Source organism: Littorina saxatilis, linkage group LG15, assembly GCF_037325665.1.
Source record: "Littorina saxatilis isolate snail1 linkage group LG15, US_GU_Lsax_2.0, whole genome shotgun sequence".
NCBI lineage: Eukaryota > Metazoa > Mollusca > Gastropoda > Littorinimorpha > Littorinidae > Littorina > Littorina saxatilis.
In genome coordinates, this window is record NC_090259.1 from 15,080,711 (window position 1) to 15,108,003 (window position 27,293).

At 43.0% G+C, this 27,293-nt stretch overlaps 1 protein-coding gene across 1 annotated transcript in view; it reads right to left on the bottom strand.

The window, feature by feature from the left end:
• Positions 1-23,696, bottom strand: part of LOC138948651 (voltage-dependent calcium channel type A subunit alpha-1-like) — a 167,923-nt gene extending 144,227 nt beyond the window's left edge. Inside the window, exons 1-12 of the mRNA XM_070320227.1 lie at positions 23,531-23,696; positions 20,517-20,620; positions 17,684-17,799; positions 16,422-16,481; positions 14,705-14,830; positions 11,740-11,821; positions 7,297-7,424; positions 6,037-6,149; positions 4,192-4,304; positions 2,586-2,717; positions 1,644-1,716; positions 562-682 (exon numbers count right to left, since the gene is read on the bottom strand). Of these exons, the coding sequence (XP_070176328.1) occupies positions 562-682; positions 1,644-1,716; positions 2,586-2,717; positions 4,192-4,304; positions 6,037-6,149; positions 7,297-7,424; positions 11,740-11,821; positions 14,705-14,830; positions 16,422-16,481; positions 17,684-17,799; positions 20,517-20,620; positions 23,531-23,587 (1,225 nt within the window). The 5' untranslated portion in view covers positions 23,588-23,696. The remainder of the gene's footprint in view (positions 1-561; positions 683-1,643; positions 1,717-2,585; positions 2,718-4,191; positions 4,305-6,036; positions 6,150-7,296; positions 7,425-11,739; positions 11,822-14,704; positions 14,831-16,421; positions 16,482-17,683; positions 17,800-20,516; positions 20,621-23,530) is intronic.
• Positions 23,697-27,293: the final 3,597 nt, after the last annotated feature.

Below are 27,293 nucleotides of genomic sequence, written 5' to 3' on the forward strand. Positions count from 1 at the left end.
ACTTGTTAATTGTCTCTTGTTCACAAAAGCACTAATCAAAAATTGCTCCAGGGGCTTGCAACGTAGTACAATATATGACCTTACTGGGAGAATGCAAGTTTCCAGTACAAAGGACTTAACATTTCTTACATACTGCCTGACTAAAATCTTTACAAACATGGACTATATTCTATACAAGAAACACTTAACAAGGGTAAAAGGAGAAACAGAATCCGTTAGTCGCCTCTGGGGAGCATCGGGTAAATTCTTCCCCCTAACCCGCGTTTTTTTGTTTGTTCATAGCCTTTGTCAATTTACCCCCGTTTTAAGACTCTCCTTTTTAAGACCTGATTTTCTCAAAGTTTTGGAGGTCTTAAAACTGTATTATATATATTAAAAGGGGGGCTTCCACTGTATTCAAAGATCGTATGGGATGAAGCAATCTTGCACTGAAATTAACAAAAAGTCCTTATAATACACAACATGTTTTAAATTAATGACCGACATTAAGTGATTAACAAAGCCTCTTCCAGTGAAACCCAAAAAATGCTACAGCGAGCGATGTGCAGAAGAAAAGGATACAGTTTCCGAAGAGCACCAGCACGATGAAGTAGGAGCAGAAGAACATGCCGCTCTTGTGTATCCCACCGTGAGCCAGGATGCCAGCGTACATCACCTCGTTCCAGTCCTCGCCTGTCAGAATCTGCAGCAACAAACAATGCACACTGACTTGGGATAGTAAAAATGCCATGAGAAAAACTTCTTGGCCCCCAAAACAGGGTATACTCAACTATTTGGTAAAAATTCCACATAGATAATTCATCTTCTTCTTCTTCCGCGTTCATGGGCTGAATCTCCCACATACACTGGTTTTTTTGTGTGTGGACAAGTAGGTTTTTAATGTATGACCGGTTTTACCTTGCCATTTGGCAGCCCACCAGGCGCGTCCAGGATCCGAACACTCAACCTTCTGCATGGGAGGCAGGCGTCTTATCCACTAGGCTGGGGCGGGGATGTAGCTCAGTCGGTAGCGCGCTGGATTTGTGCCCAGTTGGCCGCTGTCAGCGTGAGTTCGTCCCCACGTTCGGCGAGAGATTTATTTCTCAGAGTCAACTTTGTGTGCAGACTCTCCTCGGTGTCCGAACAACCCCCGTGTGTACACGCAAGCACAAGACCAAGTGCGCACGAAAAAGATCCTGTAATCCATGTCAGAGTTCGGTGGGTTATAGAAACACGAAAATACCCAGCATGCTTCCTCCGAAAACGGCGTATGGCTGCCTAAATGGCGGGGTAAAAAATGGTCATACACGTAAAATTCCACTCGTGCAAAAAACACGAGTGCACATGGGAGTTTCAGCCCACGAACGCAGAAGAAGAAGAAGAATCCACTAGGCCATTGTGCCCGTCTCACCGATAATTCAACTTTATGGGATTCTGTTTCCAGAAATTAGCTTTTTCACAGATGCACCACAACAGTGATTAAAAAAATACCTGCTAGGCCATAGGATTGTAACAGTGTCATTTCTGTGAATATGGAAGCGCACACATACAGACACCAGACATTAACATAACCAAGCCAAGCCACGCCTCAGACAGACTACTATGATAAATTTTTTTTTAAACTCCAGATGGTTAGAACAGGTAAAAATAAAGCACATGCTTACCTGGAATACTGTGAGCAGAGCAGTGGGAAAGGTGTCAAAATGACTGGAAGGACGCCCATCTTCAAAGTTCATTCTGCAAAATATCATCAGCAGTGTAAACATCTGTGAATGACAAAACTTCAGTAACACTAAAAGAGCTTCCTATAGACGCCTCAACATTTTCTTTCTTTCTTTATTTGGTGTTTAACGTCGTTTTCAACCACGAAGGTTATATCGCGACGGGGAAAAGGGGGGAGATGGGATAGAGCCACTTGTTAATTGTTTCTTGTTCACAAAAGCACTAAACAAAAAATTGCTCCAGGGGCTTGCAACGTAGTACAATATATGACCTTACTGGGAGAATGCAAGTTTCCAGTACAAAGGACTTAACATTTCTTACATACTGCTTGACTAAAATCTTTACAAACATTGACTATATTCTATACAAGAAACACTTAACAAGGGTAAAAGGAGAAACAGAATCCGTTAGTCGCCTCTTACGACATGCTGGGGAGCATCTGGTAAATTCTTCCCCCTAACCCGCAGGGGGTGTGGCTCAACATGCTGAAAGTCTACAGCAAGAAATAATGCACACACACACAGATATCCCTCCAGACTTGGCCACCTGAACTGTCCCTTACATTCTTTTTCTCTGAGCTCGGAGGTCATTGTCTGTCAAACCAAGAGAAAAACTCAGTGGAGTTGAGTTTCTTGGGTTCTTAATGAAGGTAAAATATGGGCACACACACACACACTCACAGATCTCCTTTTCGCCTGTCCTGACAACCTTAACTGTCAAATCACAACGATTTAATCATAACAGTTGCGCACGCCGACACACACACACAAACACACGACACACACACACACACGAACCATCCCTCGTTGACAACCCGAACAGTCAATCACACATGAAAAACTCTGTACTTCACGATGCACTGTTAGTGTGTAACTGTTACTCACTCTCCTCCAAAGAGCTGCATGCCGAGGAGGGCAAAGATGAGGATGAAGAGGAAGAGGAGGAAGAGCAGACTGAGGATGGAACGCATACTGCTCAGCAACGAGATCACCAGGTTACGCATGTTGGCCCAGTACCTGCACATCACACAGTGCAACAATTGTATCAGATCTGTTGACACAACCGTGGAATGCTGAAGAATAAAGAAATATCAGATCTGTATCGGGGGTCTTGTTTGGCGTCGGCAGTTGGGAAAATGACATTTCTTTCAAAATGCTGAAAACTTTGACAACATTTAACATTTCCTACAAGGTCCACGGCCCTTCGAAAGACAGCAGCATATGTCAGATTTGTTTGTTTGCTTAACGCCCAGCCAACCACGAAGGGCCATATCAGGGCGGTGCTGCTTTGACATGTAACGTGCGCCACACACAAGACAGAAGTCGCAGCACAGGCTTCATGTCTCACCCAGTCACATTATTCTGACACCGGACCAACCAGTCCTAGCACTAACCCCATGATGCCAGACGCCAGGCGGAGCTGAGTCACTAGATTGCCAATTTTAAAGTCTTAGGTATGACCCGGCCGGGTTTCGAACCCACGACCTCCCGATCACGGGGCGGACGTCTTACCACTAGGCCAACCGTGCCAGTAACATATGTCAGATAGACTCAGAAGGACCAAAGTGCCTGTCAGAGCGAACGACAAGGAAGAAGAAGAAAATATTTCAGCAGAACTATTCTCCATGGGGAATAGGGGACAGCAAAAACTCCCCTAATCTTCTGAAAATTGCCAAAATGTTCATGCCAATTTTGATGAAGAAAGTAGATCCTCTCCTATCCCAATTTTGAAAATTAATGAAGTAATGTTTTTCTTCTTCTCTGTTTTACCCTTTAAATTTGTACTCCTGAATAGTACCAACCAAGTTATTACCAGTAGCTAAATAACCTGCAACCAAGCTGCAATAAAAATTCACACCATAGTACATGTACCAAGAATAAGAGGGTACTTACAAATAACACACTTCAGTTCTGGTCCTTCACTTAACTCATTGTCTCCCAGGTATGGATATATATCCGTACCCTCTCATATGACTCTATTTGACCTGGTACGGATATATCCGTACACACAGTCACTTCAGTCGCTTCCTGTAACGTCGATCTAACGCCTGCATTCCATCGTGTTGATACACAGTTTCTACACAGTTACTACAATTCTGATCGACCTGCTGCTAGTCTCGGCTAAAAAAAACTTCGTCAACGTAGGTGGGGTAGAAAGTGTTAATAAATCTGACCTGCCAAGAGAGAACTCCTACCATGCAGGGACACTTAATAGGCCTGTCCAAATGATGTCCTTTCATCACAGGTATCATTTTGCAAGAAGATATAATCATCTACAAGGGTACCTGTGATGTCAGGTCCCTCTGGAGAGAGGACACCTCACATGGAAGGACACCTATTGTTTTTCGTTGTCTACTTTTTTTGTACCAAAATATACACTGAACCTGTCGTGCAAGGGCAACAACAACGAAGGGATACTCTTGGCTGGTCCCATGGGTATCCTTTCATTACAGGAAATAAAGCAGAATCGCACACCTACAATTCAACTCACCTGGTGACTTTGAAAATCCTGAGAAGTCTGAGAGCACGCAGAACACTGACGCCAAATGATGAGCCTGGTTTGAAGATGGCCCAGATCACTTCTAATATGCTACCTACTATCACCTGTAACACAAAGGATAACAGTTAAATGTATTCATAATTGCAATCCCCCTTTTCAGACACCCCCCCCCCCCCCCCCCCATGCATTACACGTTTCTGACGACGAGGTTGTCAGGTGTTTCTTGGCTGAGCGTTGGAGAATTTCAACGCAGAAGAAAAGCTCAGCACAAGGGGTGTGGCTGTAAATTCGTCGACGGGCGGAAGCCATACAAAGGAAGCGGATTCGCTTAAGGAGAGCTACATTCATTAGGCTGTTGAGGTAATAAATCGTTATTATAAACACTGTTTGACGAGTCAATGTTTGTGGAATGAAATACTCTCTGTTGTTCTTTCCAGGTTAGCGCATAATTTGCTCTTTGTGACGCTAAAAGTATAATCTGTATATGGTTTTTGCAGATATGGAGAGAAGGAGGGAAAATGGCTGATTTGTTGTTTTAAAAGTTCGTTTGTGCAGGCCACGTGCTCGATGAAATATGTAAAGGTGACATGTTTGAAGGTGGAGGGTGAAGGGTTGCGTGGCATGTTTAGTGCACCGATGCTTTTTGTTGCAGCCTACTCATCGTATATCGACTCAGCTTCGCGGGATTCAGCGGAACTTATATCCACCGACTTATCTTCGCGGAGCTGTATGCTGTAACCTGGCGTTGTGCTGTATGCTGTATGCTGTTGCTGCTGCTGGGATAACCGGTGAGGACGTCACCGTCAGCAGGGGTCTTCCGGCAGGCAGTGATGTCACCTACACGACCACCCGTTGTCTTCAGCAGCTGAGTGAGGCGCCCGATTTCCCCACGATTCCCTGCTTCGTTCCACGCCAGCCGGCACTCCAATCAACGAAGCAGTAGTGGGGAAGGACTATTTACGGGTCGCCCACTCCGTAACTAAAAGCTAAGTGTACCGTGCCATTGCGCCCTTTTACCACCAAGTCATCTTTTACTATTTGTGATTATATTTGAGTGGTGACGACGTGGGTTGTGACAACTGCATTTAACCAGCGCTTTGGCATAACAGCTATATTTCCTGTCTTTACACGGGTTCAGCGTGTTATTATCATTTACTAAACTTTAACTGGCATTTTTGTCAGTGACCCCCTTTTTACGTTTTGAACGTAAAACATCTTTTGGAGTGAAGTCTCGAGGGAGGTGGCGAGATAGTATACAAACAGGCGTCTGAAACTTATAATTTTGTTGATTCTATCTTTGTTGTGTGACTGCGAGAGTGGATCGTGGTGTGGATAGTCAGTTAGCAGTAATTGACCGTTCATAATCACCTTTTGTGATCTATGAAACGTGACATAAAGTTACCTCCATTTTAAGACCTGATTTGATCAGATTTTTGGGGCGGGGATGTAGCTCAGTCGGTAGCGCGCTGGATTTGTATCCAGTTGGCCGCTGTCAGCGTGAGTTCGTCCCCACGTTCGGCGAGAGATTTATTTCTCAGAGTCAACTTTGTGTGCAGACTCTCCTCGGTGTCCGAACACCCCCCGTGTGTACACGCAAGCACAAGACCAAGTGCGCACGAAAAAGATCCTGTAATCCATGTCAGAGTTCGGTGGGTTATAGAAACACGAAAATACCCAGCATGCTTCCTCCGCATGTACCCACGGAATACGCGCGATATAAGCCTCATATTGATTGATTGATTGAGGGCTGTTGTGCATAAGGCTGCAAAGGCCACAAGTCGTACCACTCAAATACATATAAGACAGTCAAATATTATGTAACACTCAAATACTTACAAGACAGTCAAATATGTTGAAGGAAGATTGGAAGTACAAGCGGAGACCAAGTCCGTACATTTTGATCAGCATCTCACAGAGGAAAAGGCCCAGGAATACAAATTCGCTGATGTCTAAAAGAGAGAAGAAAATTATTGTGATGATTATGAAATGAAAGGTATATATATATATATATATGTACACATGAATCAGATGGTACTCAAAAAAACTGGCACACACACACACACAAATGTACATGTATACACATAAACACAAACACATGTACACATACGCATCCATTCTCAGGTACACCCACAGGCATACATGCACACATTTTCATGGGTGGGACTGAAAAATGTAATGAATCCTGAAGAATGTTAAGGGGGGGGGTCTGGGGGTCCCCAGATGCTGAAGGATTTGTATAATTAACAACCAAAAAAACGTCACCAGACATTACGAATCCAGATTTCTGGCATATACCGGAAGAATCCCACCCATGCATTTTCTTTCTCTCTCTCCCTCTCACTGTAACTTCGAGACAACCAAACACACCCTCATCCTTCCCAACCTACACATTTAAACCCCCCCCCCTCCCCCCCCCCCCCCCCCCCTCCAACTCCTTCCTCCCATTAGACACACACATTATCTCTCCCTCCTCCATACACACAAGGTCTGGGTGGCCGAGTGGTAACGCACTTGCGCTCGGAAGCGAGAGGTTGCGAGTTCGACCCTGGGTCAGGGCGTTAGCAATTTTCTCCCCCCTTTTCTAACCTAGGTGGTGGGTTCAAGTGCTAGTCTTTCCGGATGAGACGAAAAACCGAGGTCCCTTCGTTGTACACTACATTGGGGTGTGCACGTTAAAGATCCCACGATTGACAAAAGGGTCTTTCCTGGCAAAATTGTATTAGGCATAGATAAAAATGTCCACCAAAATACCCGTGTGACTTGGAATAATAGGCCGTGAAAAGGAGGATATGCGCCGAAATGGCTGCGATCTGCTGGCCGATGTGAATGCGTGATGTATTGTGTAAAAAAAATTCCATCTCACACGGCATAAATAAATCCCTGCGCCTTGAATATGTGCGCGATATAAATTGCATAAAATAAAAAAAATAAAAAAATAAATAAATCCCTGCGCTTAGAACTGTACCCACGGAATACGCGCGATATAAGCCTCATATTGATTGATTGATACACACTGACACACAAATACAGGCATATGCAAACACACACATACACACACAAATACAGGCAAACAGGCCCACACACACACACACTCACATAAAAACTGTGTGTGCCAATCAGGCTGCTTGTAATGCTCGGAGGCAACGGAGACGGTGTTGAGCAAGACGAGGACGATGACGATCCAGTAGAACGGCTGACTTTTCACTGCATGCTTCACTTTGAACCTGAAGCACAAAAACTCATTATATGCATTCAGTTCACAAACATGGGAACCCCTGTTTTGAACTTATTCTCGTCATATTTCCCCCCCAATCGTATCCTAAACAATCATGCGTACAAAATATGGCAAAATCTTATCGGTTCCCAGGTCCGAGTTCAATCCAGCTCATTCAGAGAAAGGTACTTTGTGTACACCATTCTGTAAATGAGGATAGATCTGTGTGAGCTTTGACTTGCAGTGAGAGAAAGGTACTTTGTGTACACCAGTCTGTAAATGAGGATAGATCTGTGTGAGCTGTGACTTGCACTGAGAGAAAGGTACTTTGTGTACACCAGTCTGTAAATGAGGATAGATCTGTGTGAGCTTTGACTTGCACTGAGAGAAAGGTACTTTGTGTACACCAGTCTGTAAATGAGGATAGATCTGTGTGAGCTGTGACTTGCAGTGAGAGAAAGGTACTTTGTGTACACCAGTCTGTAAATGAGGATAGATCTGTGTGAGCTTTGACTTGCAGTGAGAGAAAGGTACTTTGTGTACACCAGTCTGTAAATGAGGATAGATCTGTGTGAGCTTTGACTTGCACTAAGAGAAAGGTACTTTGTGTACACCAGTCTGTAAATGAGGATAGATCTGTGTGAGCTTTGACTTGCAGTGAGAGAAAGGTACTTTGTGTACACCAGTCTGTAAATGAGGATAGATCTGTGTGAGCTTTGACTTGCACTGAGAGAAAGGTACTTTGTGTACACCAGTCTGTAAATGAGGATAGATCTGTGTGAGCTGTGACTTGCAGTGAGAGAAAGGTACTTTGTGTACACCAGTCTGTAAATGAGGATAGATCTGTGTGAGCTTTGACTTGCAGTGAGAGAAAGGTACTTTGTGTACACCAGTCTGTAAATGAGGATAGATCTGTGTGAGCTTTGACTTGCAGTGAGAGAAAGGTACTTTGTGTACACCAGTCTGTAAATGAGGATAGATCTGTGTGAGCTTTGACTTGCAGTGAGAGAAAGGTACTTTGTGTACACCAGTCTGTAAATGAGGATAGATCTGTGTGAGCTTTGACTTGCAGTGAGAGAAAGGTACTTTGTGTACACCAGTCTGTAAATGAGGATAGATCTGTGTGAGCTGTGACTTGCAGTGAGAGCATTCTTCCACTCGGACACATACCATTTCTTTGGCCTGGACGTTTTCTGTGCATAATACAAAGTTTTTTCTCAATCAATTTTGTAACTAACACTGACCTATGGCAATCTGCAAAGCAAATTCAAAAATAAATGTCCATACTGTACATCAAGCTGTTGATTTTGGGTATGTGTCCCAGTGGAAGCGGAAAGATCCGTTGTGGTGTACATGATCACACAGCAGCAAAGTGCCTTGTGGAGAATGGCTTTCGGTTGTTGCATTCACAGACGTCCCCAAAACATATACATAATCTGCCAGGGAACGCAGGTGCATTTCTAACACTAGGGAAAAACTAGTCGCGTAAGGTGAAATAACAACATTTAGTCGAACTCACAGAATGAAACTGAACGCACTGCTTTTTTCACCAAGACCACATACTCGTAGTTTCGTCAGTCCACCGCTCGTGGCAAAGGCAGTGAAATCGACAAGCCATGCAGAATAGTGCGGTAGTGGTCGCACTGAGCAGGATAACACGCTTTTCTGTATGTCTATTCTTTTTAGCTTACTGAGTTTGTTTTTAATCCAAACATATCATATCTATATGTTTTTGGAATCAGGGACCGACAAGGAATAAGATGAAATTGTTTTAAAATCGATTTCGGAAAATTAATTTTAATCATAATTTTCATATTTTTAATTTTCAGAGCTTGTTTGTAATCCAAATATAACATATGTATATGTTTTTGGAATCAGAAAATGACGAAGAATAAGATGACATTATTTTTTGATCGTTTGATAAAAAAATAATTTTAATTACAAGTTTCCGATTTTTAATGACCAAACTCATTCATTAGTTTTTAAGCCACCAAGCTGAAATGCAATACCAAAGTCCGGCCTTCGTCGAAGATTGCTTGGCCAAAATTTCAATCAATTTGATTGAAAAATGAGGGTGTGACAGTGCCGCCTCAACTTTTACAAAAAGCCGGATATGACGTCATCAAAGGTATTTATCCAAAAAATGGAAAAAACTTCTGGGGATATCATTCCCAGGAATTCTCATGTCAAATTTCATAAAGATCGGTCCAGTAGTTTAGTCTGAATCGCTCTACACACACACACGCACAGACAGACACACAGGCAGACACAGACACACACACACACCAGGACCCTCGTCTCGATTCCCCCTCTATGTTAAAACATTTAGTCAAAACTTGACTAAATGTAAAAAGCATGACCAGACAGAAAGTTGGATACAAATGTGAGTTAAACTCTGTTCACTACCATTATGTATTTACAGTGGAACCTCTTCGGCACCCTGCGGAGTCTTCGCTGTACTGCAAACTTCATCACAAGTTCCGGAGTCCCTGTCTGAGCGATCGAGAAGAAAAAGTACAGTGGAACTCCCCTTCTAAGACCGCCAAAATCTGAGAACATTGGGTCTTAAAAATGAGGGAGTCTTAAAATGGGGGTAAATTTACACAGGTTATGAACTGAAAATCTGAAAAGTAAGGTCCTAACAGGGAGGGAGTCTTAATTTGTGACCCTCCACCACGAAATGAGTCGCATGTCACCTCGAGCGGTTCTGCGCTAGGCTTAATATAAGTCCGGGGAGTGTCTTGTAACAGTGTGAGGGTCACCTTAGTCACAGGCTTATACAGCAGTCCCTCTCATGAACGGACACCCTTGGGCCATAGCAAAACTGTCCGTACATTGCAGGTGTCCGGTCACGGGAGGGGTGACCACACCACCCCCTCCCCCATACACACACAGAGACACACAAACAACAGCATTGAGTCTATGCTAATCACTTCTTGTGGCTGCTAAACAATAAACTCCTAATACTTCTTTAAACGTTCTGTAAAAATGATTTGTATGAAAAGTGTTGAAAAGAAGAGATAAAATAAATCCTCAAGGCAGTGAACACACTCACCATGCACTGACATACGAAAGCAGCCACACAAACACAGCACAGAGGAGCGTGTGCAGATGCCTTGCAAGAATAAGCTTGAAGACCAGTTTGAATAAATAGCAGCAGATAGAGCTGCATGTCATAATCATGTAATTTATTTTCATCTTGTCTGGCTTTATTGACTGCATGCCGATCATGTGGCATGGCAGTGACTTTTCACTCTTCAGTCGGAAATACACTGTACATAACACAGCTCTCACTCTCCCTCACTAAATGCCTACCCCAAGCCGTGACAACTGATGCTTGGAAATTGTGTGGAAGAGTACACCTCTCTATTTCTCTCCAATGCTCTTCCTGCTGACATGCAGTGACACCGGACACCCCACCGAGTTTAGCCAGCTACCCCTCCACCCCCCCCCCTCCCTCTCTCACTCCCTCCAGCCATGTACTGTTTGGGGCTGTGGCCAGAGAGGTCAGCTCCAACTGTTCACTCAGAGCAAAACCAGTTGACTGTGTCGTAACTTTTGACAAAGCAAGACAACTGAAGGGTTCACAGATTAGGCAACCGACTCACTGGTCAAGGCTGAGGGGAAACAAGAGTATCTTGTCAATGAAAGAGGTTACACACAGACACACGATGCTGAGAACTGTGGCCGGTTTTTCACTCTTTCGCTCAGGACCTTCATCGACTGTGGTTTCTGTTGTTTACGTCCAACAGACAAGAATAAAGAGCACAGTGCAGTTTCATGTTGGCATCTTCGCATGTACTCCACTCCTGACCAAAACTACCCCCCCTCATGATGGGTACAGGTGCACTCAAGTTACCAGTGACTGTCGTCACGCCATTGCGGCTGTGATCTTTGTACCAAGAGCCGGACTGCTCTGTTATCGATTTTGTTGTGGTGAAAATTTGACGATGGTCTGTCCGTACATTGGAGGTATGACCTGCTGTTGGGACCGAAAATGAGTGTCCGTGTCCACGTTTTGCAGGTGTCCGTTTAAGGGGGGGCAAATATAGAAGGAAAACACTCCGTGCCGAGCAAATGTGTCCGTACATGTCAGGTGTCCGCTCACGCCGGGGGCCGTACATTGCAGGGACTGCTGTAACTCAAACAGTTTTTGCTCTTTTCTAAAAACGGGTTTCGCCACTGGATAGAGCATAAAAAACTCGTTAGGAAAATGTAAAAATATGAAAATCATGCAAAGGTGACATGCGACTCATTCTGTGGTAGAGGGTCACAATTGGAGTCTTAAAAGGTGGGTTCCACGGTACAACAGGAAGAAAAATTACCTGAATCTCTTTTCCGCTTTCCAGAATGCTGCACAGCGACCCGTTGTCTTTCGGTTTGTGATGTTCTTGTTGAGCGGCCCTCCTGCAATGAAATGAAATGAAATGAGAGAACAAAGTTAAACATAACAAATAAGGAGAGAGGGGAGAGGGAGAGAGAAGAAAGAGGGAGATGAGGGGAGAGAGAGGGGAGAGGGAGAGAGAAGAAAGAGGGAGATGAGGGGAGATGAGGGGAGAGAGAGGGGAGAGGGAGAGAGAAGAAAGAGGGAGATGAGGGGAGAGAGAGGGGAGAGGGAGAGAGAGGAAAGAGGGAGATGAGGGGAGAGAGAGGGGAGAGGGAGAGAGAGAGGGAGATGAAGGGAGAGAGAGAGACAGAGAGAGGAGAGAGAGAGGGGAGAGGGAGAGAGAAGAAAGAGGGAGATGAGGGGAGAGGGAGAGAGAAGAAAGAGGGAGATGAGGGGAGAGAGAGAGAAGAAAGAGGGAGATGAGGGGAGAGAGAGGGGAGAGGGAGAGAGAAGAAAGAGGGAGATGAGGGGAGAGAGAGGGGAGAGGGAGAGAGAGGGAGATGAGGGGAGAGAGAGGGGAGAGGGAGAGAGAGGGAGATGAGGGGAGAGAGAGGGGAGAGGGAGAGAGAAGAAAGAGGGAGATGAGGGGAGAGGGAGAGAGAAGAAAGAGGGAGATGAGGGGAGAGGGAGAGAGAAGAAAGAGGGAGATGAGGGGAGAGAGAGAGCAGAAAGAGGGAGATGAGGGGAGAGAGAGGGGAGAGGGAGAGAGAAGAAAGAGGGAGATGAGGGGAGAGAGAGAGAAGAAAGAGGGAGATGAGGGGAGAGAGAGGGGAGAGGGAGAGAGAGGGAGATGAGGGGAGAGAGAGGGGAGAGGGAGAGAGAGGGAGATGAGGGGAGAGAGAGGGGAGAGGGAGAGAGAGGGAGATGAGGGGAGAGAGAGGGGAGAGGGAGAGAAAAGAAAGAGGGAGATGAGGGGAGAGAGGGGAGAGGGAGAGAGAAGAGGGAGATGAGGGGAGAGAGAGGGGAGAAAGAGAAAGAAAGAGGGAGATGAGGGAAGAGAGAGAGAGATAGGAGAGGGAAGTGATGGAGTAGAGAGAGAGAGAGGGAGGGGGGAGAGAGAGAAGAAAGAGGGAGATGAGGGGAGAGAGAGGGGAGAGGAAAGAGGGAGATGAGGGGAGAGAGAGGGGAGAGGGAGAGAGAGGGAGATGAAGGGAGAGAGAGACAGAGAGAGGAGAGAGAAGAAAGAGGGAGAGAGAAGAAAGAGGGAGAGAGGGGAGAGGGAGAGAGAAGAAAGAGGGAGATGAGGGGAGAGAGAGGGGAGAGGGAGAGAGAAGAAAGAGGGAGATGAGGGGAGAGAGAGGGGAGAGGGAGAGAGAGGGAGATGAGGGGAGAGAGAGGGGAGAGGGAGAGAGAGGGAGATGAGGGGAGAGAGAGGGGAGAGGGAGAGAGAAGAAAGAGGGAGATGAGGGGAGAGAGGGGAGAGGGAGAGAGAAGAGGGAGATGAGGGGAGAGAGAGGGGAGAAAGAGAAGAAAGAGGGAGATGAGGGAAGAGAGAGAGAGAGGAGAGAGAGAGATAGGAGGGGGAAGTGATGGAGTGGAGAGAGAGAGAGAGGGAGGGGGGAGAGAGAGAGAGAGAAGAAAGAGGGAGATGAGGGGAGAGCAGACCTGTTTACCCCCATAAGTGTTTTGGAGTAATGCTCAGCCCCAAAAATAGTAATCCTGGCACAAAAATAGTAATCATCCAGCATTCGTCGCCAATTACAACGCCGCGGCACATGACAACTGTGTCTGCGAAACGCAATCATGCACATATATCCATCATTTACAAACAAAACACATCAGTCAATTTTTGTAGTCATCATAATTTCAAAGAAGATCACATCAAAAGCACATGCATCACTGATTCTTTTTCTTTTGCTCGTAGTAGGCCTTTTTCAGTGTGTCAAGCGCTTCTCTACTCTACTTGCGCTTGCCGAATGAGTGAGGGCGAGACTTCACCACTAGAATAAGGCTCTCCAGCGTCTCATCAGACAGACATGATCTCTGGTCAGTCCTGTGCTTTTTCACCCCATTTTGCCATTGAAAAAAACAATACCAAACATGTGAATTGATAATTTTTTTTTTAAAATTTTTTATTTAAGAAAATCGTAGTCTTGACACGGATAGCGGAATGGCGTATTTTTTGCAGAAAATCGTAATAAATTACGCCAAAATCGTAAGGGTAAACAGGTCTGGGAGAGAGAGGGGAGAGGGAGAGAGAAGAAAGAGGGAGGCGAGGGGAGAGAGAGGGGAGAGGGAGAGAGAAGAAAGAGAGAGAGAGGGGAGAGAGAGAGAGAGAGGAGAGAGAGAGAGAGAGAGAGAGGAGAGAGAGAGATAGGAGGGGGAAGTGATGGAGTAGAGAGAGAGAGGGAGGGGGGAGAGAGAGTAAGAGAGAGAGAGAGACGTGAGCACAACAGCAAAACATTTTTTTTAAATTCATTAACAGGAAGAATTCGAAACATAGCATATTCTACAAAATTGCGCACAGACTGCAGAATTGTTGTTTGGCACCAGCAGTTGGTGAATCCAAAACAGCTCTTAGAAAAACTGGTCAATGTATTATTGGCACAAGTCATAGGAAAGACTAACTGACGGGTGCTTATTTTATATGAACGAAAAGACTTAAAGCACTACCCCTCGTCTCCTATTCTGTCCTCAGACAAATAAAACACACGAGAGAGAGTGGGGAGGGGGGGGGGGGGGGGGGGGGGGGGGGGGGGGTATGAGAGAGGTCCAAGCAACAGCAAACTTTTTTTTTAATCATTACCGGTACAATACACAAGTTTGAAGCTAAACTGTTCAATAATTTGTTGTAGTATTCAGCAAAAACACTGGTAGTTGAACTTTTAAATAGACTTTCCCTTATTTTAAAATATCTAAGACATAAAAAAAAACAACTGGGAAGACCCAGTCAAGGCAATCACTTTTTGACGGTATCAGCTCACCGGGAGCCATGTCTGCTAACAAGTCGTCATCGTTCTGCTCGTTGTTGTCGTCTGGGTTCTCTCCCCTCAGCTGTTTCATCTTTCTTGCTGTCGCCATCCGTCGTGCTGTGGAAAAAGGAGAAGGTTTTGATACGTTTCTATACTAAATGGAAGGGTACAGCAATCGAGAATAACATTATTAGTGTGCTGTTAAACAACAACAACGTTCCTGTAAGTTTTTAAATCAGACATAATGGAAGGATCATGGGTGGGACTGAAAAATGCCATGAATCCTGAAGAATTTGAAGCCCCCAGACGCTGAAGGATTTGTATAATTAACAACAAAAAAAACGTCACCACAGACATTACGAATCCGGATTTCCCGCATATACCGGAAGAATCCCACCTATGAAGGATAAGGGAATCGTGAATAACATTATGGGTGAGCGGTGGAACAAGAACTTTACTATACCTTTTCAAATCAGACGAAATGGAACGGAATGTCAATCAAGAATAACATTATGAGTGTGCTGTGGAACAACAACAATGTTCCTTTATGTTTTCAGATCAGACTAAAGGGTAGGATAGGGGAATTTGTGTCTGTTTTTAAAGCTAAGATTAATCTGAAATTCAAGGACAAATGTATAATCTTTTATCCTACATACATGAGACCAATTATGAGATAACAATATGGTACATACCACACGAACGTAAGTAAATGAGGTCGTGTCAAACTAAGTCTAGCAGGGACCTCATTTTCAACTGCTCATGACAAATGAAGTCACCGAGACAAACGTCATTTGTGCTTACTGTTTCCCCTGGAAGACTTTTGAGAACTTACACGTTACGCTCATACATTCTAAAGTGACGACTCTTTGCTTTGACGTCAAAGATTTCACAAGGGTTTCGAAGACATGGCGGTTCCTTAAGACGCATCTTCAATTTGGACGTGTCGACTCCGGGACGTTTGGGTCAAAAGACACACTCGTACAGTAAGTAGGATAAACAGAATACTACATGGCTTGCTGTGTCATACGATATTTACACTCGTTGCTTTTTCAAATATTGAAAAGCTCCCTTTCGCTTGCATTTCAATATTTAAAAAAACAACTCGTGTAAATCTGGTACGACACAGCAAGCCATCAAGTATTTTCTATTTCTTAAATATTTCAACTCTGTGCTTCCTATGTGTTGATGCATTCTGGTTGAGTGTTATCCTTGCTTTACCTTCAAAGTTTATTTATTTATTTATTTGTTGCTTAACGTCCAGCCGACTACGCAGAGCCATATCAGGACGAGGAAGGGGGGGGTGAAGGGGGCCACTTGTCAAGCGATTCCTGTTTACAAATGCACTAACCCATTACTTGTGTCCCAGCAGGCTTTAGTAAAACTAAATTAATACCTACTGGAAGATTACCAGTTTCCAGTATGTTAAAATAGGCTTAACCTATCTACTGCTGGACTTACATCAGAACACTAACAGATTAAACTATACATGAATCGCGAGACAAGCGGCAAGAGAAGAGATTTTTGGAAAAAATACAGGTGAATGAGCAAGAAGACAGAAAAAAGAAAAGAATTCATGAAGAAAAAGAGAGCATGACAGGAAAGAGGAACCAAAAATCTACCTAACAGCAAACTAGAAAGCTCCTGCGGTTCCAAAAACAGGAGGGGCCTTTAATTTCATAACCGCAGTGCCCCACTGCGGGAGCTTTACCTTCAAAGATCTTCAGTTTCTCCTCATCTGTCGTCCTTTCTTCGTTCAGTATTGCCTCTTCTGAAATGGAGAAATAACAAAAACACGATCAGACAAGAACATTTTGTGAACCTAGCCAATTAAGTAAGCTACACAACTTATGACAGAGTCTGTTATCCAAACAGAGTTGAATATTTTACATTGGTTTTTAATTTGTGGTGAGCACTCAGTGAAGAATCTACCAAGATTGTTTAATGGTAACAACAATAATAACAACAATAATAATAATAATAATAATTGTCAGTAAGTACTGGTGTCACATGACTGATGTGAACCAGTTGATTGGCTAATGGCTATGCGCTAAAACTGTTAGCGCACTCTTGGAATGCGCTAACTTTTCCACAGAGAGTATTCTTCCGCCCTTGCCTAAGCGAGAGTGTACTCTCATCCTCAGAATTAATTAATGACATGTAGCTGATATACTCCACAATACCAATGATTATGACCATAAATTTTCTGCTTCTCAATTAAAGCAGAAGTGTTTTTTTTCTGACAGATTGCATGTGCCTGTGCCACAGTTGCCACTGATCTAAAAATAGAACCCGCTGTGTCTAATTTTTCAGTTTCGACTTGCGAAGATTCCTCTCATCAGGCAGTCTCTTGGCATAAAACAGAGAAGAACTCTCAAACTTCTATTCAAAAGAGAAAACCACATTTCTGCGGTAGGCCCTCTGCATAGACGAGAATCTTTCTTTGATTCCCCTGCAACTGTCAGCTTCTCAGCTCGAAACCGGTAGCAGTCTTGGCTAAACAAAAACGGACCTTTTCAGGTTCAGCACTCTATGAGAATGCCCTTAAATGCACTTACGGTGAATTCTCAATCCATTGAGGTTGTAGAACTCTCCTCGGGTTATTCTTGTTCAGTGTTGCAATCGGCTCCGAAAGGGTTTGATTCTCCAGTAGGCTGTCTGTGAAGAGTTCTTTCTAGATCTAATTCTTACCCCCTCCCCCCACCTCTTCCATTACCTCTAGTGTGCTCCCTGCTTTCAAAATTCCACGTTGGAATGTAGGCGGCGGAGACACACACAGAGTAAAGGATGATCTCCCTTGCTCATGACGTAATTTCTATGCATTCTCGCTCTTGACGTCATTCTATATTTAACTTTTCTTTAAAAGTACAAGCGATCGAGTGCACATTTTGGCATTTTTAGCAGCGCTCTCATTATAAATTTATATATATATATATATATATATATATATACACACAAATACAAACAAGTTACCTGCTTTGCATATCCACTCCAGGTAACCATTCAGCTCGCGTTCAATCTGTTGCTGCCTTCGTAGTTTGAAGAATGCTCTACGATTTTCTACTCGTTCTCTCTCTTTGGCAAATTCTCTGCACAAGGAAAAAGTCAATTAAGAAATTCAGATACGTTGTTACGACTTTGGATCTACAGTAACTGTCATGGAAATACTTGCAACAAGCTTGTTCAAAAACAAAAAAGTCACACTAGACCTTAGTGAATACTTAATATTTTATCCAAAATCAACTGTTAGAAAGTAACATTCCCTAAACATTTAAAATAAATGTGTTTCTTGCTACATAGGTCTTATATATGAATGTAGGTAAATTTTTAACTGGTAACCAGTCTCCTCCCCACTTCACCAAACCAAACCAGCTTTCCATTAATTCGAATACCATTGATTTGCTGAAGTACATAAACCACTCATCTACCCTGGCCAACAATTTGACACACAGTGTTGTTGCCAGCCTAAGAAGACAATAGGTCATTTGGACCTCCCTAAAAAAACAATAGGTCCAAATTGTACCGCCATACCTTTGATACATGCAATGCAAAATAACTTACAGTCCGGAGTTAAATCTATCTTTTTACGCAAAAATGACAATAAAGCCATTGAACAATGATAACACTTTATTATCTGATTCTCACAGAAATTTGTGTATGGCGCTCATTTGCTGATTTTTGGCAGAGAAAGTGCCTGACATTTCTGGCCTACCCTTTCCAATACAGTGCCCGGTGTGCGAATGTAGGGATCATGCCTGATCTTCGCATTACCATGCTGCAGTATTATATTGATGAACTTTCCGCTGTTTGCGCCGTTTTCGGCAAATAGGTACACCGGCTGGATCGGGTATTTCCGTAAACGCAGCCTCGAGTGTCAATGACAACAAACACGGACTCGGCACCGAGTGCATTTTCACTCGTAGCGAACATGAGCATTTCGATATCGGGGTTTGTTTTCCGACTTTGCAACTCCTATTCCATTCATTGCAGACCTTGTCCGCCTTGTACGAATATGTATCGGTCAGTTGACCACTAAAACGTAAAAACTAACGGTCCATCGACCGGACAAGGCTAGGTCCAATGCGTCAAATCAGAAAGGAATGCGTTAGAGACCGAAGACCGAGGCCTGGCAACAACACTGAACACAGCCATCAGGATTGAGCGCAAAAGAAGAAAGATTGATCCATATGCCAAGTTGGACACTCAATTCAATACAAAGAAGCAGTCAAGAGAAGTTAGTTTTCTCTGCAGTCAGTTAACAAAGAGGTACAGTGGAACCCTTAAGACCTCCACAAATCTGAGAAATTCCGGTCTTAAAAAGGAGGGAGCCTTAAAATGGGGGTAAATTTAGAGAAGTAATGAACAACTAATCTAAAAAACCAAGGCCTTAAAGGTGGTCGTCTACATTTTTGCTTTTTTTCAATAATCTTATGGTTAGATTTCGCTAAAAAGTTATGTCAGATGATGAATGAACCATGGGGAAAAAAGTTATAGAAAAAAAAATATATGTAAAAAAAGATTTTATTTTTGGGTAGCGTGACTCACGCTTCCAATATTTTGTTTTCTGTTTGCTGAGAACATGTGCTTTGCCTAAAAATACTGACCAATCAAATTCATGTCACTATGCTTATAGCCACGCCCAAACAAGTGCAGCAACAGTTTGACACTGGAGCGCTGTCCACGCTTTTTTTTAAACGCACAAAATGCACGGGATTTGAGAGGAGTTTTGCGCTTGGCATTTTCCAAATAAGGATATCCTACTATGAGTACTACGCTGGAATACTACAATGAATTTTCAAACGGCTACACTGGCTTTGTCTTTCCTGATCGAAAGGGGGTGTATTGTTGATATTTGTAGATAATAGACTCTGCATTTTAATGGTCAAATGGCGATTTCGGTATAACAAGAAGAGCAAACGCTCGATCGAGTCACTTTCGCAGTTCTGAATATTATATGAGGCATCAGATGGACAGGAAGAAATTGCTATTCACAACACAATACAGATGTAAATAATTTGATGTAAAGAATAATCCTATAAAGTTTGAATCAAATCCGATGAATAGTTTCAGAGATATGATATTTCAATTTTTTTCCTTCTCGACATACCTGTGACCTTGAAAAAGGTCAAAGGTCACCAAAGCAGACGTCAAAGTGTAGAGGTCACTGGGAGTCACGTTCACATAAAATTTGAGCCCGGTCACTTTTATAGTTTCCGAGAAAAGCCCAACGTTAAGTTGTGTGTTGCCGAACAGAAAAGGCTAGTTATCTCCCTTGTTTTTCTGATAACGTTCGTAAAAGGCTACAGATGTAAATACTTTGATGTAAAGAATAATCCTACAAAGTTTCAATCACATCCGATGAACTTTGTCAAAGATATAAAATGTCTAATTTTTCCTTTGACGCTGACCTGTGACCTTGAAAAAGGTCAAAGGTCAACGAAACCATCGTTAAAGTGTAGAGGTCATTGGAGGTCACGACTAAACAAAATATGAGCCGGATCGCTTTGATAGTTTCCGAGAAAAGTCCAACGTTAAGGTGGTGTCTACGGACGGCCGGCCAGCCGGCCGGCCGACGGCCGGCCGGACGGCCGGCCGGCCGGCCGGACAGACTAACACTGACCGATTACATAGAGTCACTTTTTCTCAAGTGACTCAAAAATGTAGACCAAGACCTTTAAAACGGGGGTAAATTTAGAGAAGTAATGAACAAATAATCTAAAAAACTAAGGTCTTAACAAGGGGGAGGTCCTAAAAGGGGGTTCCACTGTTGTGAGTATCGTCATACACATGTAGTCAATGGACTCACCCACTGAGAACTCCAAGAACTAAATTCAACATGAAGAAGGATCCTAGGATGATGAGTGGTATAAAATATAAAACATTGAAGTTGCTTCCTAAGGCATCATTTGTCTGCAACAGAAAAGCAACGGTCAATAATGAAGGCTAGCACTGTATGCAGCAGACGGACATGACTATACAGTGACAGTCATGTAGCAGAATTAGGAGTGGTAACTGGTGTGACATTTAAAACATTGAAGTTGCTTGCTGGGGCACCATTTGTTTTTTTTCTTTTTCTTCTTCTGCGTTCGTGGGCTGAAACTCACTTGTACACTCGTGTTTTTTGCACGAGTGGAATTTTACGCGTATGACCGTTTTTTACCCCGCCATTTAGGCAGCCATACGCCGTTTTCGGAGGAAGCATGCTGGGTATTTTCGTGTTTCTATAACCCACTGAACTCTGACATGGATTACAGGATCTTTTTCGTGCGCACTTGGTCTTGTGCTTGTGTGTACACACGGGGGTGTTCGGACACCGAGGAGAGTCTGCACACAAAGTTGACTCTGAGAAATAAATCTCTCGCCGAACGTGGGGACGAACTCACGCTGACAGCGGCCAACTGGATACAAATCCTGCGCGCTACCGACTGAGCTACATCCCAGCCCACCATTTGTTTGAAACAGAAAGTAAACAATCAACATAATGAGACTGATAGGACTTAAACAGAAAGAAAACAGAAAGACATACATAATACAGAACAGTTGTCCAGCCCTCCATGGTGATACACTGGAACACTGTGAGCATGATAAAACCAATGTTGTCGAAGCTGGTGATCAAATAGGGGTAGAGAAAAAAGGAAGACAGAGACGTACATTACACAGAACAGTTTTCCAGCCTTCCATGGTAATACTTTACACACTGGAATACGGTGAGCATACTGCCATAGCAAAACCAATGTTGCCAAAGCTGGTGATGAAACAGGGGTATAACAGCTGAAAAAAGAGTGAAAGCGAGACAAACGAAGAGAGAACAAGTCGCGTAAGGCGAAAATACAACATTTAGTCAAGTAGCTGTCGAACTCACAGAATGAAACTGAACGCAATGCAACGCAGCAATACTCGTAGCATCGTCAGTCCACCGCTCATGGCAAAGGCAGTGAAATTGACAAGAAGAGCGGGGTAGTAGTTGCGCTGAGAAGGATAGCACGCTTTTCTGTACCTCTCTTTGTTTTAACTTTCTGAGCGTGTTTTTAATCCAAACATATCACATCTATATGTTTTTGGAATCAGGAACCGACAAGGAATAAGATGAAAGTGTTTTTAAATTGATTTCGGAAATTTAATTTTGATCATAATTTTTATATTTTTAATTTTCAGAGCTTGTTTTTAATCCAAATATAACATATTTATATGTTTTTGGAATCAGAAAATGATGGAGAATAAGATGAACGTAAATTTGGATCGTTTTATAAAAAAACATTTTTTTACAATTTTCAGACTTTTAATGACCAAAGTCATTAATTAATTTTTAAGCCACCAAGCTGAAATGCAATACCGAAGTCCGCGCTTCGTCGGAGATTACTTGTCCAAAATTTCAACCAATTTGGTTGAAAAATGAGAGCGTGACAGTGCCGCCTCAACTTTCACGAAAAGCCGGATATGACGTCATCAAAGACATTTATCAAAAAAATGAAAAAAACGTCTGAGGATATCATACCCAGGAACTCTCATGTCAAATTTCATAAAGATCGGTCCAGTAGTTTAGTCTGAATCGCTCTACACACACACACAGACAGACAGACAGACAGACAGACAGACACACACACACACACACACATACACCACGACCCTCGTCTCGATTCCCCCCTCTACGTTAAAACATTTAGTCAAAACTTGACTAAATGTAAAAAGGGAAGACAGAGACGTACATAATACAGAACGGTGGTCCAGCCCTCATGGTGATACACTGGAACACGGTGAGCATGGCAAAACCAATGTTGCCGAAGCTGATGATCAAATATAACAGCTGAAAAAGAGTGAAAGTGAGACAAACGAAGAAAGAACAAGTCACGTCAGGCAAAATTACTACATTTAGTCAAGCTGTGGAACTCACAGAATGAAACTGAACGCACTGCATTTTTTCACAATGACCGTAGTCCGCCGCTTGTGCAAAACGGAGTGAAACTGACGAGCCTGTTCAGCGCGGTCTTTCTGAGCGTGTTTACCAAACATATCATATCTATATGTTTTTGGAATCAGGAACCGACAAGGAATAAGATGAAATTGTTTTTAAATCGATTTCGGAAATTTAATTTTGATCATAAATTTTATATTTTTAATTTTCAGAGCTTGTTTTTAATCCAAATATAACATATTTATATGTTTTTGGAATCAGGAAATGATGTAGAATAAGATGAACGTAAATTTGGATCATTTTATATAAAAAAAAATTTATTACAATTTTCAGATTTTTAATGACCAAAGTCATTAATTAATTTTTAAGCCACCAAGCTGAAATGCAATACCGAAGTCCGGCCTTCGTCGAAGATTGCTTTACAAAAATTTCAATCAATTTGATTGAAAAATGAGGGTGTGACAGTGCCGCCTCAACTTTTACAAAAAGCCGGATATGACGTCATCAAAGGTATTTATCAAAAAAATGAAAAAAACGTCCGGGGATATCATTCCCAGGAACTCTCATGTCAAATTTCATAAAGATCGGTCCAGTAGTTTGGTCTGAATCGCTCTACACACACACACGCACAGACAGACAGACAGACACACACACATACACCACGACCCTCGTCTCGATTCCCCCTCTATGTTAAAACATTTAGTCAAAACTTGACTAAATGTAAAAAGGGAAGACAGAGACGTACATAATACAGAACGGTGGTCCAGCCCTCATGGTGATACACTGGAACACGGTGAGCATGGCAAAACCAATGTTATCGAAGCTGATGATCAAATAGGGATATAACAGCTGAAAAAAGAGTGAAAGGGAGACAAACGAAGAGAGAAAAAGGGAAGAAAGAGACGTACATAATACAGAACGGTGGTCCAGCCCTCCATGGTGATACACTGGAACACGGTGAGCATGGCAAAACCAATGTTGTCAAAGCTGGTGATGCCGTGGTTGGGGCCCTCCCAGCCCCGCTCGCATTTGGAGATGTTGGTCTGGCAGCGGAATGCACCGTACGAGTTGCTGTCTGCTAGGCACGGTCGTATGCTGTCTTGATCTCCCAGGTCGATATCATCTGCAAACAGAATGAGAATGATGAAAAGTTTTGTTACCGATTCATCTACTTATAAATGGAACATAACCTAAAGGTGACATCTAATGCCAGGTCTGTGTTCGCGGAAATCTTTACAATTGATAGATCGGAGGCACAATTTAAATACAGTAGAACCCCCCCTTTAAACTTAAAGACACCCCAATTTAAGACTTCCCCCCTTTTCAGAACTTGTTTTTTCCCAATTTTTTTGTGTTCATCACCTTTGTAAATTTACCCCGATTTTTAGACTTCCTCCTTTTTAAGATCTAATTTTTTCCGATTCTTTGAGGTCTTAAAGAGCGGTACCACTGTAATACTAACAGGAAACGCACTGTACAGATTTTGTGCTGGGTCCACATTGACTCGGTGGAGAGTGATTCTGACACTTCCGACAAAAGTAGGTGAAAAGTTTGTTGAAAGTGGGCCATGTGAACTGCACTTTACCCTCTGTGTAGGGGTGCGTGCCATCCTGGAAGCAGGCAGTGTTGTTATAAAAACACGAAGATACCAAGCATGCATCCCCCGAAAGTGGCATATGGCTGCCTAGATGGCAGTGTAAAACTGGTCATACACATAAACATCGTGGGAGTTTCAGCCCACGAACGAAGAAGAGAAGAATTGAAAATGCCAACAATTGGCCAATCAGGGGAGAAGTATCAAGCCCGCTTATCAACTAACCCTCTTTGTAGGAATGATCTCAAGAATAATACATAAGCTTTCAATTCTGGAGACACACATGACCCTCATCCTTCCCAGCCTACACATACAAACAAAATGCCGGAAATTGGCCAATGGGGGGAGAAACATCATGTCTGCGTATCAACTAAGTAGGGAAAAAGTTGGTTGAAAGTGTGCCATGTGAACGGCCTCCTACCCTCCTCTTTGAAGGAGCGCACGCCCGCCTTGAAGCAGGCAGTGTGGAACGCACCGACGTAGAACTCCAGGCCGATGATGGCGAAGATGACGATGGCAAACAGCACCAACAGCAAGACCTGCAGCAGCGGGGCCATCGCCCGCAGGATGGACTTGAGCACCACCTGCAGGCCTGGACACCACAGGTAACAATTGCAATTAGCAGGTGCAAAACTCAGGTAAGTTTACAAAAATGAAATAATTAGAGGTAATGCTGAAATACCGTACCAGGACATGTACCTGAGATGTGTGGTCCCTCCGATAAGAGGACACCTCCATTAAAAGGACACTTCTGTTCTTTCTTGTTACTACCTCTACCAAAGTATACCTGTCATAACAGGCCACCTGCAATGTAGGGACACTTTGGGCGAGTCCCAAGGGTGTCAATCGCAGGTACCACGCTCCTATAAATGCACATAAGTTAAGAGAATCGCACACGTAGGCAAAGACATTGTAACCAAAGACAATATCCAAATATTACAGACCTTCACATAGCATATTTGTATCAGTAAACTCAATAAATTTTACACATCAGTACAGGTAAATTAAGTATAAACTTTGAGCAAAAAAAACACCTTTTACTATCAGTATCAGTCATCAAACAGAAGTATCTTAAAGGCACAGTAAGCCTCCCGTAAACCATCACAGATACTGTCCGGCTTTTACACACAGTACAAACACCCTTCCATTTGAATGCTCACCAAATGGGAACATCCTAGGTGCCCTACGTAAAAAGCGAGCAATTTTTAAAGAATTATTTTTGCAGATTGTCTCGGACACTTTTTGGACTTATCCTTAACTCAGGTCAAAAATGAGTTACTTCCCTTCGGCAGACCTGGGAACCCCTGTTTTGCACTTAGAGTATTCTCAAAAAAACAGCATTTGAACATCCATGATTCAAACATGCTTCACACGCGTCCGCCACATCGTTAACAAATCCTTTTTTCAATTTTTATTGACAATAACTGTAATAATGTGTCAAAATACTGGATCGGCTTCAACTTGTTCAAGATGGGCTTGTGAATAAAAGTAGTCTAGGAATTTTTCTCGTCATATTTTTTTCCCACTGACCGTACTGATCGTATTCTCGCCAATCATGCGTACAGAATACGGCAAAATCGTATGGGTTCCCAGGTCTGCTTTGGGTCTCTTTATATCGCTGACAGGATGCCTTGGTTTTCCTTGTCTGGAGAGGAAATCGTTTTTTCTACATGTTTAGAGCTTTTCGTAATGTGTTATGGATATAAGCAGATTCGCGATCGTCGATAATGATTTTTCATGGTGTTGTGTAATTTTAAATTACAAAGGAATTGATATGTAAGACAGTTTCAAGCGAGCTATCTTTCGCGGATGTATTTACTGTGCAAACAACTCTAAAGTGTCACTGACATGATAATCAACTTTGGCTTCGACGCGCGCCGGAGCAGACCGCACTTTTTCTGTAACCAGTTGACTCGAGAGTGATGCAACCATATAATTATCACGCACGGCCTCCTTCCGACAGCAGTCTCAAAATTTCGACTTGTTTTGACCTTAGAACGATGTCTTTATCATAACTGTGAAGAACAGAACGGAGATCACTGTCGAAGTCGGCCAATCTGCAATCATGTTCGTCTCGCGAACACTGATCTCAAATTTAGATCAGTGCTCGCGAAAAACATATGGGAGATAACTCTGTATTCTTGTTTGATTCGCACAATAATGCAGCATGCTGTCAGAGGTAAACTGGCGATAGCCGTGGATCGATGATTATCAGAATGTTTTTGGACCGTGGTGCGTTTTTGCGCTAGACCTAACTTTTAAAATCTAAATAATAAATTGACAGCTTGTTACACAAACATTCTTAAATCATAAAAGAATTCTGTTTTCATCAAGACAAGATCAGTGGTACAATTCGAAGTTGTGAAAGTTTGAAAAAAGAAAAGCCCGGAAGCAGGGTCACGCAAGGGTCGTAGCAGACGACGGTTTATGCATATCACCAGTTCCTCTGAACAGTCAAAAGCCATCGCTAGAGTTCTTGTGAACCACAACCGTCTGTTTCGTGCATAAAAACGTGCTATTGCAGATAAGCTCACATCGAGTAGCATTCAAATTACTAACTGACGACTACATTGTGAAAAAGGGAAACTGGATCACACGGGTTCACAATGGCTCAGGGGTAAGATAAACCATGCAAAAATAAATTATTTGAAAATTGTTCGCTCTTTACGGAGGGCAGCTAGGATGTTCTCAAGCGGTGAGCGTTCAAATGGAAGTGTGTTTGTACTGTGTGTAAAAGCCTTTCTTTCTTTCTTTCTTTATTTTTTTTTTTTTTTTTTTGTTGTTTTTTTTTTTGCCAAGCACATCATCGTGGGGCTTTTAATCCATAACATGCATCCGTCTACAATGTATCTTCATTCATCCTTCAACATGTATAATAAATATGTAAATGGCAAGTATATACAAGACATACAACATTAGGACCTAACCGACAGACGGACATATAACATACCGACAATACTGATAAAAAAAGGGAGAGAAACAGAGAGAGAGAAACAGAGAGAGAGAAAGAGAGAGAGAGAGAGAGAGAGAGAGAGAGAGAGAGAGAGAGAGAGAGAGAGAGAGAGAGAGAGAGAGAG